Genomic DNA, 15,057 nt, shown 5'->3' on the forward strand with positions numbered 1-15,057 from the left:
GGTCTCACTTAAAAATGCACGCGTTTAGTTGTGTTCAGTGTCGAAAAAAATATTACATGGCTCTTGCAGAAATATATTTCAAAATATTTGGATTCTTGGCTCTCTCAGCCAAAAAGGTTCCCGACCCCTGGACTAGGGGGTACTTAAATTTAAAAAATGTTTACATGGGGTACATCACTGAAAAAAGGTTGAGGACCACTGGCATTGAGGGCCACTTTAAAAGGCGTAGAGGGCCACATTAATTGACGTGGCGGGCCACATTAATTGATATGTCCCGCGGGCCTTGAGTTTGACATTCTTTAAGTGCATTGAACTATTGCACTGTCCCTGAGGCTCATTAAGCCCAGTTGATGTTATAGCGCAATTTAGAGGACGCTTTTAACTCCTTCTTTTGATCTTTGCCAATCTACAGCGCAACCAGCCTCTCATTAATCTTAGCCCCAACATTAGGTTTAGCACAGTCATGCTGCCATGAGCGCCCCACTCAGCAGGGCTATGGTCTGAGGCTTTCATCTGGTAAAAGACTGAAGCAGGGGGAATGTGGCACAACATGCTGCTATGTCGCCCCAGCACTCTATGCCAGGCCTTAGACTAGGACAGGGAGGGTTTTGAAGTCACATCCGCTTAAGGTTGTTGTACAATTCCCCCCAGGGCGCCACATTAGGAGCGCTTGATTTAATTGCTGATGTCAGTTTTCCAGGTGCCTCACTAAGATTTTGGTTTTATATTGCAGCCCACAGCGCTTGTGCTCAGACTAGCCTTATCTTGCTTTTTATGTGCAGAGGAAGGGCAGGGTAACTTACGCTTCGCTGTCTGCAGCTTGTATTTGCGTCACGACACGGCCCCTATTTGTGTGACAGGGGACATGCAAGTCCTTTTAAGGGCGTCACGGCGAGGGAGGGGATGGAGCTTAATGTCAGCTTTTTATATTCCGAGAGGAGAGCCACAGGCGCACTCATACATGCTCGTCTCCTTCCCTTACACGCTTGCGAGCACAGTGGTGATGTAAACAAAAGAACTAAAGAACACATTGTGGTCTCGTCAACAACTTCTATCGTGAAGATATGTTCACTATGCTTTCAGAATTTGGCTTCCTCTCGTCCGAGGTCTGCTGGGATAGGCTTCAGCTCCCTCGTGGTACAGAAAAATGTATGAACTGGGATGGGTTTTGTTTTTTTCTTTTTTTATTTGGGAGTTTTTTATAATCAAAAAGGCATTTAGAAATGTACATTTTTAAAAATGAAATAAAAACATTTAATTAAATTAAATAAAAAAGATAAATTAAAAAGGGATAGTTTCTGTTTTTAATCAGCCATCTGTTTAATAATGTGGACATCTTGAAATTGATTAAGGATTCATCATTTTGACTGAAGTTCATTAAGGGTTAAGGGGACATGACTATCTGCATTCTTGAGGGGCCAACATTGTGATTTGCTACATAAAAAATAATTTTGCAATATTCTCATGGGTATTTGCTTCACACATTGAATATACCTCCACTAATGAGCTTTGTATTTTTTTTAATCCTGCCTGCTAACAAACCAACAAGTGACAATCAAGCCAGTACTGCAGAGGTTGGTTTCAATGCTAAAATCATGAACATTTCTCAACTTTGAATAACACACAGCAACAGTGTGATTCAATATTTGCAACCCCAATATATATGATGACCCGCAACAGATATATATACTTCCAAAGACATGCACCTGGGGATAGGTTGATTGGCAACACTAAATTGGCCCTAGTGTGTGAATGTTGTCTGTCTATCTGTGTTGGCCCTGCGATGAGGTGGCGACTTGTCCAGGGTGTACCCCGCCTTCCGCCCGATTGTAGCTGAGATAGGCGCCAGCGCCCCCCGCGACCCCGAAAGGGAATAAGCGGTAGAAAATGGATGGATGGATGGATATATATATATATATATATTGTATGTATAGGGATATATAGCTAAACAGACTCAATAAGTCCACGTGGCGTGTTGTTGAATTTGCGAAACTGGAACAATACAAACAGAATGCAAACACAGACACTCGTAAATGTGTTAGCATATTAGCTAATGCTAACGACGTTAGCTTGTTTACAATATAATAACAAGTGCAAATATAAATGAAAACACTCCTATCCAGACATCACACATGGGACGTTTTAGTAAGTATGAATTGTTTTAGTTATTTTAAAACTTAAAAATGTTGCTTTGAATGACGAATGAGGAATCTCTACGAGTAGAAACACTATGGATTACTAGAAGACGGAACGCACTTCGGGTTGAAAAGCTCTAAATAGAAAGAAATACTGTAGACATTCACCCCACAGCATCTGCAGTGAGCCAACACGTCCAAAAGATGGCACCAAACCACAAACAATAGCACACCTTTTCAGTGTCTTTGCTTGTGTTTTATGAAAATAATTAGCATTATGGTTGTTAGCGAAGAAAAATACATAAATTAGCTGCACCGTTTAATAAGCCGCAGGGTTCAAAGAGTAGGAAAAGAGTAGCGGCTTAGAGTCCAGAATTTACGATATCATTCTTTGTATATGATACATCTCTATCTTCTCTGAATGACTATGGCCCGTTGCAGCACATTTTTGACAAGGTTTTTAAAAGAAGGGTTTCTCACAAAAAAATAGGTAACAGTTGTTCATACTTAAAAAAAGACTTTAGTGCTTTTGTCAACCCACTACGTAGGAACATAATTCATTAAAAACCTTTTAAGAGCTTAATGGTTTTGTCCTTTCCGACGTAGGAGAGTGTTTGGGTGTTTTCAAAGGAATAAGAGAGTGTAATGTTTTTTCCTCATGCGAACGTTATCTGCAGCACTTTGTTCTTTTTGTTTGTTTAGATTTGACCCAAATTGGTATCTGTTTTCTTTCATCTGTGATGCAGGTGATGTTCAACGGGTACAATTAGTCTAGAAATGTACTTACAAGATGAACAGCATAAAAACCAAGTCTGTAATGGCTTCAAAGTTACAGTAAGTGAGGACTACTATAAACTTGAATTTAAAACAGTGAGCGTTTCTTACAAAGGATTTAACGTCAGCATCAATAAGCGGCGTAATCAGTCTCTGCATTGGAAGTGAATGAAGACAAGATGAGCAAATGAGTCCTCAAACACCTGACATGACAAGAGCTCAGTCACCAGCCAAAAGCTGTCAGTCTCCAACGCAAACGACAGATTGCCTTTATATATTTTTGCAGATTGTCATTATAGTTTATGTTTCACTGTAATGCTGACAGGTCAAAGTGGTTCAAACGTTGGCCTCGATACAAACCTCTGCCGAGAATGAAAGTTACTGGCTTAATGGTTTATGCAACATTGTAGTCAAACTGTGATTAAGTTTCATCAAGTTGAGCAGTGGAAGGCAGGAAAGTGTGTGTCTGTGTGCGTGTGTCTGTGCTGGTGTTGTTCCATTGTAGCAAATTTCTTTAAAGACATACCTTTGAGCAGTTCTTCCCCCCCCTTGAAACAAAACATCTCAAAGTGTTCCTTCCTCTAAAGGTTAGGCTGTCAAAGATGACTTTAATGCATATTTGAGCAGCCAAGACTTTTGGGGTGTTTTGTTTCCTGTTTTTTCTCCTTAATCTCTTTTTTGGCACAATGATCTCTGCACACCCCCACGAGGTATTTACCCTTTGTAATTACAGACCTCATCTTATTTCAGCAGAGGAGGCTGGGAAGATGCTGCATTTTTTTTGTTTACCTTTCCAAATGGCTCACAGATTTGGCAACTTTTTAACTCTAAACTACTATTAACTACTATTTTTTTGCTGGGAAAAAAAAGATCACCCTCAGAGGAGGCTCACTCTTTGATTGGTGTAGATTTTGATCATCTTCTCTTAGATATAACGGAAGTTAAATATTTTAAATACCGCAAAAGTTATGTAAACACTTAAGGCCTGATTTAGTAAAGGTTTGCATGTGCAAACCTGATAGCACACGCAAAGCTGATCTACTAAACGTGTGCAAAGTGGATTGTGTCTGTTAAGAGAACAGAATAAGGCGCGCAATGCATTTTGCATATGTATCTTCATTAGTATGCACAACACATGCTGATCTTCAAAACACTCAGAATACTGGGAGGAGAAGATGCAAATATAATAATTTAGCACATGCGTTTTATTTAGCACGAGTCAGAAGGATGTGCAAACTGACACACACAACTGCAGGATCAGTGCTGCACTGCAAAGACAGACGATGGACGGACACAATTTATCTTTTTTGTGTTTTTTTAAATGAACATAAATTATAATCAGGATAAGGAGTAACATAAATATGTAAAAAAAAAATATATATATATATATATATATATATTATTGTGTTTTATGGTTTAATTTTAGGAAGCGGGCATAGAAAACAAATGCTAAACATTTAACATAGTTTAAATCAGAAATTGGAATCGATTTGACGGAATGGCTCATAACCATTCCCAACTTGGTATACACACAAAAAATGACATTTCAGAATGAAAAATTTGGCAAATAAGCTCATGCATAACTTTCTACTCAGACTTTGTTAGCTTGTAGATCAGGGTGTCGAAACTACGGAGGTTGTTGGAGGAATGCACAGCAAATCACTTATATGACCCAATGCAAACAACCTTCCCTAATCATTGTGCAAAAAAAAAAAAAAAAAACACAAAATATCAACAAACATTGCCACACATAACACAACCTGTTCACTGAACTTTGTGGACATTTTAAAAAATGTCCATGCATCCTTAAAAAATTCTAAACTACACCAATTTAAAACAATGCAAAACACTCTCCACACTTGTTTGGCGCATTTTAGCTGCTTGATATTTATGATTGATTACAAAACTTTTGAGGCGGTTGTCACTGAATTAAACACTATAGAAGCCGAACTTTTCCCATACTTTTGATATCCAATTATATATATAGTTATATATCCATTATCATAATATAATGGATATATATATATATACACATATATATAAAAAATATATATATATATGTGTGTATAAATATATATATAAAATATATATATAAAAAAATATATATATAAAAAAATATATATATATGTGTGTATAAATATATATATAAAATATATATATAAATACATATATATATATATAAAATATATATATAAATATATATATATATATATATATATATATATATATATATATATATATATATATATATATATATCATTTTGAAGAGGTTGAAATAACCTCCTGCTATAAACCATGTCAAAATTAGTTTTCCCTCCAGCTGACTCTTGTTGATATGTGTCCATTTTTCTTGGAGGACTCTGAAGGACATTAACAAGATGTCGCATGAGCAGTCGTGACGGTCACTGTCACTCCACTACCACCACCACACACTGTGAACATTAGATCATTTCTCAAATGACGCCAACAGTGAGTGAGCATTAAAAATGGATCTGACACCGGCCGACCTAAGGGTGTAAAAAAAAACTAATAACATTCCCGCCACCTTCTCTGGCAGATAGAAACTTCTCACCCAGTCCTTATTACTAAGATGTTTGATTTGGATCAGAGTGCGAATACGCCCACGGCATTAATTGTTGTTTTAATGTTCTGTTTTTGAAACTGTTGCTAGGCTTTTTATTCTAATGTTATATGCCTACTCCTGCTGGTTGCATTATTTTGTGTGCGTGTGCGTGTATTTTGTGTGCGTGCGAACAGGGCAAGCTATTACAGGAAAGGTGGCCGTGCCATGTTGCCAGTAAAGTGGATGCCACCTGAAGCCTTCATGGAGGGCATCTTCACATCAAAAACAGACACATGGTGAGGCGCTCTTACATCCCTCTCCCTTTAAGGACCATGAAGTGAAACGTGCCATCACTATCACTCCATATCAAGTGATTCACGTTCACACTTTCTTCCTCTTGTCCTTCATCATGTCCAACCCTCAGCCCAATGTTTAATTTCGATTTTTTTATTCTTCATCATGTGTCTTTTTTAATCCGCTCTTTTTTATCCTCTACAGCAGGGGTGTCAAACTCACTTTAGATCGGGGGCCACTTGGAATTGGAATTACAATGAATTGATGAACGTGGACCCCGACTTAAACAAGTTGAAAAACGTATTCGGGTGTTACCGTTTAGTGGTCAATTGTACGGAATATGTATTGAACCGTGCAATCTACTAATAAAAGTTTCAATCAATCAATCAATGGAGACAAATCTACTCCCAAGTGGCCCGAACTGGGAAAAAATCCCCGCACGATAATTTAAAAATAAAGACAACTTCAGATTGTTTTGTTTGTTTAAGAATAGAACAAGCACTTTCTGGAATTGTACAAATCATAATGTTGTTGTTTTTTTACACTTACATGTTGCGGTTAATAGTATTCTAACTTCATTTGTCGTTATTTATATTTTCTGAATTAATTATATGATAATGTTCATCAGTCAGATCATTGGTGTTCATTTTCAATATCCATCCATCCATCCATCTCCTTCCGCTTATCCGAGGTCTGGTCGCGGGGGCAACAGCCTAAGCAGGGAAGCCCAGACTTCCCTCTCCCCAGCCACTTCGTCTAGCTCTTCCCGGGGGATCCCGAGGCGTTCCCAGGCCAGCCAGGAGACATAGTCTTCCCAACGTGTCCTGGATCTTCCCTGCGGCCTCCTACCGGTTGGACGTGACCTAAACACCTCCCTCGGGAGGCGTTCGGGTGGCATCCTGACCAGATGCCCGAACCACCTCATCTGGCTCCTCTCGATGTGGAGAAGCAGCGGCTTTACTTTGAGCTCCTCCCGGATGACAGAGCTTCTCACCCTATCTCTAAGGGAGAGCCCCGCCACACGGCGGAGGAAACTCATTTCGGCCACTTGTACCCGTGATCTTGTCCATTCGGTCATGACCCAAAGCTCATGACCATAGGTGAGGATGGGAACGTAGATCGACCGGTAAATTAAGAGCTTTCCTTTCCGGCTCAGCTCCTTCTTCACCACAACAGATCGGTACAACGTCCGCACCGATCCGCCTGTCGATCTCACGATCCACTCTTCCCCCACATGTGAACAAGACTCCTAGGTACTTGAACTCCTCCATGTGGGGCAGGGTCTCCTCCCCAACCCGGAGATGGCACTCCACCCTTTTCCGGGAGAGAACCATGGACTCGGACTTGGAGGTGCTGATTCACATTCCGGTCGCTTCATACTCGGCTGCAAACTGATCCAGTGAGAGCTGAAGATCCCGGCCAGATGAAGCCATCAGGACCACATCATCTGCAAAAGGCAGAGACCTAATCCCACGGCCACAAATCAAATTACAGGATGTTTTTTATGTAGTTTGATCATTTTCCTCGAGTGATATACTAACCCTTGTTTATTTTGTACATATGTAGCATCATTTACAAAGAACTGCTATTGTGACATCCAGTGGGCACATTTAGAACAGCTGTTTCTTGCATTCAAAAATTTCATGTTAATTTTTATACTTAGCAAACTCATCCCGCGGGCCGGAAAAATCTGTTGGCGGGCCTGATTCGGCCCTCCGGTCGTACGTTTGACACCCCTGCTCTACAGCCTGTGATGGAGCTCTTGATTGACCTCCTTCTCACCCTTTTTTCTTTTTCCCTCCAACAAGGTCCTTTGGGGTTCTGCTGTGGGAGATCTTCTCGCTGGGCTACATGCCTTATCCAAGTCGCAGTAACCAAGAAGTGCTGGACTTTGTGACTAACGGTGGGAGAATGGACCCACCCAAAAACTGCCCTGGGCCTGTGTATGTACAGATGCACAACTCACACACACAGATAAGTAAAGTGCATCCGGAAAGTATTCACTTTTTCCACATTTTGTTATGTAGTCTTATGCCAAAATTAAATAATTTAATTTTGTCCTCACAATTCTACACACAATACCCCATGATGAGAATGTGAATTTTTATCTGGTTTTGTTTTTTTTGCAATTTATTCAAACTAAAAAATCATGTGTACATAATTATTCACAGCCTTTGCTCAATACTTTGTTGATGCACCTTTAGCAGCAATTACAGCCTCAAGTGTTTTTAATACGATGGCACAAGCTTGGCACACCTATCTTTGGGCAGTTCCGCCTATTCCTTTTTGTAGCACCTCTCGAACACCATCAGGTTGGATAAGAAGCTTTGGTATTCATCCAGGATGTCTCTATTGCTTTAATAAATTTGCAAAAATTAAAAACCCCTTTTACATCATCTTTATGAGGTATTGTGTGTAGAATTTTCATTATGGAATAAGGCTGTAACAGAGCCAAATGAAGAAAAAGTCATATATATATATATATATATACTATATATAAGATGAAAAGACTAGATTTTAGGGGGAAAAAATGCTAAAAACTAGTGAAAATATCTTGATTGGTCCATGCAGTTAGATAATTTTACTTGAAAAGCCATCTTAAATTACGATTTGTATATGGAGAAATTAGGACACTTAAGATGTAAAGAGGCATTTAAAAAAAAAAAACATTCAACATGCTATTCTTAAACGAAGCATCCTCGGGATGTTGCAAAATCCTTAAACAAGATTTTCTATGTGGGGGAAAACCAAAATATCTTATTTGAATATTTTTTTCCTCATTTTTAAAATTTAGAAACTAGAATAGACAAATTAGAATTTTTAATGCTAAAATTAAGATTATGATGTAAATTCAATGACTAAAAATAAGTAGTGGCCCCATTTCTGTTTGGAGCTTGTGTGAGAGGCGGAGGGGTTGTTAATAATTTTGCAATGCAGTCTGCTGAAAATGGTGGAAACCACCACTATACTTAGCAGCTGAGCCTGTGGTCCCAGTCGGAATTGCTATTGCTGGGATGTTATTGACATCATGTCCAGCTCACTTCCCGCCTAATAACGCATGGTGGTCAAGCTAGCTCTTTTTTCAATGGGTACTAGGCGCCATTTAGCATTTCTCGAAGAAGAAATGCCCGATGCTTGTGTTGTTTTCCGGCTTTACAAATCGTTCAAATCCCGGAAAGGATCAACGTTCCCTCAGAGTTCCCCGAGAGGTAATGAAAAAGGGTGGAAGAGTGCAAGATTTTTCGAAACGACGAGAAAAGCAGCTCACAGTAGCAGATTCGCGAACGCACGGGTCTGTAGTGATCAATTGGTTAAAGCTTTGTTTGATATACTTGTAGCTGTTATTTCCAATGTAAGTATTATCTTGATATTTTTTTAACTTTTTAAACACACATTTGCTACGGGGCAGCACGGTGCCATAGGGGTTAGTGCGTCTGCCTCACAATACGAAGGTCCTGAGTAGTCAGGGTTCAATCCTGGGCTCGGGATCTTTCTGTGTGAAGTTTGCATGTCCTCCCCGTGACTGCGTGTGTTCCCTCCGGGTACTCCGGTTTCCTCCCTCATCTAAAGACATGCACCTGGGGATAGGTTGATTGGCAACAATAAAAACTAAATTGGCCTTAGTGTGTGAATGTGAGTGTGAATGTTGTTTGTCTATCTGTGTTGGCCCCGCAATGTGGTGGCGACTTGTCCAGGGTGTACGCAGCCTTCCGCCCGATTGTAGCTGAGATAGGCTCCAGCGCCCCCCGTGACCCCAAAGGGAATAAGCGGTAGAAAATGGATGGATGGATGGATGTTTGCCACGAGTGTTACGAAAAGCACCAACTTGGCGAGTATAAACAAAAAAAAGACAAACCTAAAAGAGTTAATCTTTTACCATAGGCAGCAATCATAAATGAAGCTTTCAGCACAAACACTTGTAAATAGCTTGTGTAACAGCAACAAATATGGCATTTTAGACGTGAAGTTAAATCATGAAATGCAACCTTACTCAAGCAAAAAAGATGCATATTTATCCAGGAGAGTCTTGATACCAATTTCCTTGACCCAGCCGCACACAAAGAAGTTGTCGACCGCCATGCTTTTTGAAGTTGTCATCTGTTTTCTTGTGTAGAATGATGTCTGGAGCATAATAGTTCAATGTGTCTGAGAAGGCAACCTTCATATAATTTATATAATCCTTGATATCACTTGACAAATCTTTTTTTGATAAAGTATAGGGATGTATTGCTTTGCACACTTGGAATTTTTTGCTCGTATCTGCTTTTTGCAGGAAGATTTAAGCCTCTTTTGTACTCAGATAGTTTGCGCTCTGCTTTCTATCAACAGCCACCATCTTGGCTAGGTTGACCACCATTGTTTTTCACTTATGTGAAGAAGTCACCTGTTTGAAGCAAGCAATAAGTTCATTTTAAGATATCCAACACTCTACCGCCATCTGGTGGCTAAAGGGGATAGTGCACGCTCCAAATTTGTCACGTTTCATATGTCAGGTAAACTGCGACAAATTGGGCCATATGAATACCCTTCTCACTGTAAATAACTTTTAAAACCAAGGACATTTTTCAAAATGTAATTTTATATCTTGGCAAGTGGCAATTAATTTGCAGTGTAAGGATATCGACCCAATCACTCTAGTATTGATTATATATTGACTCAACCGTTAGTATCGACACAAGTAATTTAAGAGTTATGTACTGAATGTGGCAACACTGAAACACGTACAAATGTTATATTATCCTTGCTCTAGACCCTTGTTAACCATCCATCCATTTTCTACCGCTTGTCCCTTTCGGGGTCACGGGGGGTGTTCGTCGCTTGTCATCCGGGGGACTAAAAACAAGTACAGTGTCTGCTAGACAGGATCAGTGTTTATAATCAGCATTAAAAGGCATTAATCAGCAATAGCGATATTTACTTTTACACAAAAAAATATTGGTCGATTGCGCTTTCTACATGAAAATGACCTTGTTGCAGTGCATGACTGTGTCTCTTGCAAGTAATGTGACAAACATTTTAGTCATTTGCACATCAAATGAGGTCTAATTAGAATAATGTGTAGAACCGATTAGTATGGAAAACTATGAAAGATTCAATATTCAGCGATATATGTCAAAAGAAAAGTTGTGACTGTGGTGTCAGCAGTCAGAGAAGTTGATCTGAGAAGTCAATTGAAAGAAATAATGGGAGCAGGCCCTCATTATTGACGTCCTTGAGAACATAATAACTCTTCGTCTAAGATTAGCTCACACTTCAAACTATACCTAAACTTATAGAGGTCTTCTCAATTTTCGGTGTGCAGACGTGCACACAAAAATAAAACCATTCCTGTAAATCAAATACACAAAAACTAATGTTTGCTACTCACTACTTTGATATTTTTAGAACCTTAGTATTTTAGAATGACATGATAACTGTTATGGTTATTGTGATATTTTTATTTCGAACATGCATACAATTGCAATATGGTACATCACATATTTCTAAGTTTCTCATGTCCGAAAAGGAGTAGAAGGAAGCACCGTTTATTTTTGATTCCACCCCTTTTCGTTTCATAGCAATTACTAACACATTTTTTTGGACTTAATCTGTAACACAACAGTGAATAAATAAATAAATGAATACATAAATAAATAGATAAATGAGTAATTAAATAAATATTAATGAATGGATGCATAAATAAACAATACATATATTTCTCATTAATAAAATGAATGGGATTATCTAATTTTTAATAGGGTTCAAGATGTTTATCAGGGTTCTTCTTTTTATTTTCTAAACAATTTAAGTTTGAACAGTTTCTTAAACTGGATCATATTAGTACTTTGTTTGACTTCTTTGCTTAATCCATTTCATAATTTATACTAAAGGTCTTCAATGTTGTACGAGCATACAAATGTTTTCAAATAAATTTTTCTCTCGGCTTATATTTCTCTTCTTTTGTTGAGAAGAATTGTTTTATATTCTTGGGTGGCAGGTTATAGTTTGCTTAGTACATCGTTTTAGCTGATAGCAAATGCACCAAACCGTTGAGTTTTTATATTTTGGATTCAATAAATAAATAAAGGATTTGTGTGTTCTCTTTATCCTACATTATGTATTATTCTAACTGATGTTTTTTGTAACACAGTTAGTGAATTAATTGTACTTTTGTAATTATTTTCCCATATTTCTGCACAATAACTCAGATATGATAACACTAGTGAGCAGTAGAGAATATGGAGGGATTTTTAGTGCAGAACATATTTCGTTTTATTCAAAATTGAAGTATTTCTTGCCACCTTATGTTGTATATTTTTTCATAGAATTTCCTGGTAATTTTATCATCAATTATTAAATCCAAAAATTTGATTTAATGTACCCTTTTAATATCTACTCCATCTATTTGTATTTGTGTTTGACTTTTCCTTCTACTGTTACCGTATAGCATCATTTTAGTTTTTCTGAGATTCAAAGATAGTCTGTTTTTTTCATGCCATCTTTTTTATTTGTTAGTTTCTTCTATTTTTTTGTATTAGCTTCTGTGTGTTCTCTCCTGAACAAAATGCAGTCGTGTCATCTGAAAATAATACAAACTTTAAGTCCTTTGTAACTTTATAGTTGTTGTTTGTATAAGGATTGAACAATTTTGGTCCCAGTATTGATCCCTGAGGTACGTCACAAGATATATTTAGATCTGTAGACGTGTGTTCGCCAAGCTTCACATATTCATATTTGCCAACCCTCCCGATTTTACCGGGAGAGTCCCGAATTTCAGTGCCCCTACCGAAAATCTCCCGGGGCAACCATTCTCCCGAATTTCTCCCGATTTCCACACGGACAACAATATTGGAGGCGTGCCTTAAAGGCACTGCCTCTAGCGTCCTCTCTCACCTGAAAAGGAAACTATTATATATGTCCTCATTATCCATAGGTTTATCTAGAATTCATAAAGTAAGCAGGCACGGAGCTATTTCTCAGCGTTTGTTTATTCCAGCCGGCTCGTTAATACACTGACACACAACATCCAGATTCTAGTCATGCATTGCTTCAAAACTACGGCAAGTAGTAATGTCCAAAAAAATAACAGATGAAGCAGAAGAACGAAGAAGAGACATGGTGACGACGAGTAAGGAAAAGGAGTATGCTTGCAAGTTCCAAAATGAATGGAAAAAATAATTTCCGTTGATCCAGGACAGCTCGAAGGGGAAGGTGTATGCTGCCTGCAAATTTTGTAGATCAGACTTCTACATTGAACACGGTGGCCGAACAGATATACACATTAATGAACGGATTATTTATATAAGAAACACTTGAAAATATATACACCCCCAGCTAAACCTGCAGCCCCCATCTCCCGAATTCGGAGGTCTCAAGGTTGGCAAGTATGCACATATTGCCTCCTGTTAATTAAGTAGCTTCTTACCCAGTCCAAGACCAGCCCTCTGATGCCAAACAGTACTAATCTCTTAATTAAGATATGATTGATTTTGTCAAGTGCTTTCATTACCATCTTTTTACTACATATTGCATTGGTAATCACTTCCATTATTTTGATTAATGTCATTGATGTTGAAATGTTGGCTTTGCATCCATATTGGCTGTCCGCCACAGGCTGTTGACCATACAAATGGGAGAACGTTGCTCCCCATGGGGGCGTGGCTTAAAGTGGCTCCCCTGTAACTTAAACTTTATATGTGCTGAAAATGGGTGAAGAATTGAAGACCTTGGAAAGTTTTTCAAAGAAAAGAGCAAGAAAGTGCAACATTTTTTTCATCCGGTTGGTTGTTCGACAGAAATAGGAATTAGAAATGCTCATTCTCACTTTTAGTCTGCATATAGATTTATACACAGACATCACATCAGCCAGTTGTTTCTCATTCCAATTTTAATGAGTAACTTCCTATTGTTGGCCTTAAAATGAACTCTAATATTTTTATTGTGATGTTTGTTTGTATTCTTCTTAATCTAAAAAGGTATGTATTATTACACTGCACTGCAATACTGTTCACTTACATATTTGATTTATGTGTGCCTCAGGTATCGTATAATGACTCAAAGTTGGCAGCATCAACCTGAGGACAGACCCAACTTTTCAACTATCTTGGAGAGAATCGACTACTGCTTGCAGGTAGAAAACAACAGAAATGAGCCTTTTTATGTGAACATGTTCCGCAGTGTGTAATCTCAGCACAGTATGTACCAAACTGAAGTTGATAAAGTTATTTTTGTTGATTGTCTCTGTGAACTGATACCGCTGCAATACTGAACACTTCAGTGCGCCCTGCTTTATTTGCATCATTCGTATACGATGAAAATTTCCGGCAACACTGTGATAAAGAAGATGAGAACAATACTAATTTGCTTGAAAGAAGACATTATTTTGTGTTGGAATTACTTGTGTTTACTATATATTTGAGCTGTTAGGCAATCAGTATACTTATATCTTCTCGTACACTGCAAAAACTGAAATCTAAGTAAGATTATATATCTCAAATAAGGGTGATATTTGCCCATTTTCTGTCTGATAATTCTTCTCACTAAGCAGATTTTATGTTAGTGTTTTACTTGTTTTAAAGGGGAACATTATCACAATTTTTAAAGGGTTAAAACCAATACAAATCAGTTCCCAATGGCTTATTTTCTTTTTCAAAGTTTTTTTCAAAATTTTACCCATCATTGAATATCCCGAAAAAAAGGCTTTAAAGTGCCTGATTTTCCCTATCTGTAAATCCACCCGTCCATTTTCCTGTGACGTCACAGCGTGATCACACAGAAACAAACATGGCGGATAGCACAGAAAGGTATAGCGATATTAGCTCGGATTCAGACTCGGATTTCAGCACCGTAAGCGATTCAACAGATTACGCATGTATTGAAACAAATGGTTGGAGTGTGGAGGCAGGTACCGAAAACGAAATAAAAGAAGAAACAGAAGCTTTTGAGCCATATCACGACAGACAGCGGCACGCCTTCTAACCAACGATTGGTTTGTGTTTGTTTGGCATTAAATGTGGGTGGAGGGAAAGGCTGGATGCAAATATAGCTACAAATGAGGCATAAATGCAATATGTACATACAGTTAGCCTAAATAGCATGTTAGCATCCATTAGCTTGCAGTCATGCTGTGACCAAATATGTCTGATTAGCACACTCCACATAAGTCAATAACATCAACAAAACTCACCTTTGGGCATTCATGCACAACGTTATAAGTTTGGTGGACAAAATGAGACAGAAAAAGAAGTAGCATAAATCACGTCTTAGCCAAGACATCCAGGGGGTTTACCTCGCTCGTCTGTGGGAAGAGAC

General features: G+C 38.4%; 1 protein-coding gene across 1 annotated transcript in view; it reads left to right on the forward strand.

The window, feature by feature from the left end:
- alk (ALK receptor tyrosine kinase) overlaps positions 1–15,057 on the forward strand; it is a 924,960-nt gene that overhangs the window by 892,775 nt on the left and 17,128 nt on the right. Inside the window, exons 26-28 of the mRNA XM_061895727.1 lie at positions 5,667–5,768; positions 7,575–7,709; positions 13,786–13,876. Of these exons, the coding sequence (XP_061751711.1) occupies positions 5,667–5,768; positions 7,575–7,709; positions 13,786–13,876 (328 nt within the window). The remainder of the gene's footprint in view (positions 1–5,666; positions 5,769–7,574; positions 7,710–13,785; positions 13,877–15,057) is intronic.

Source organism: Nerophis ophidion, linkage group LG03 (genome assembly GCF_033978795.1).
Source record: "Nerophis ophidion isolate RoL-2023_Sa linkage group LG03, RoL_Noph_v1.0, whole genome shotgun sequence".
Taxonomy (NCBI): domain Eukaryota; kingdom Metazoa; phylum Chordata; class Actinopteri; order Syngnathiformes; family Syngnathidae; genus Nerophis; species Nerophis ophidion.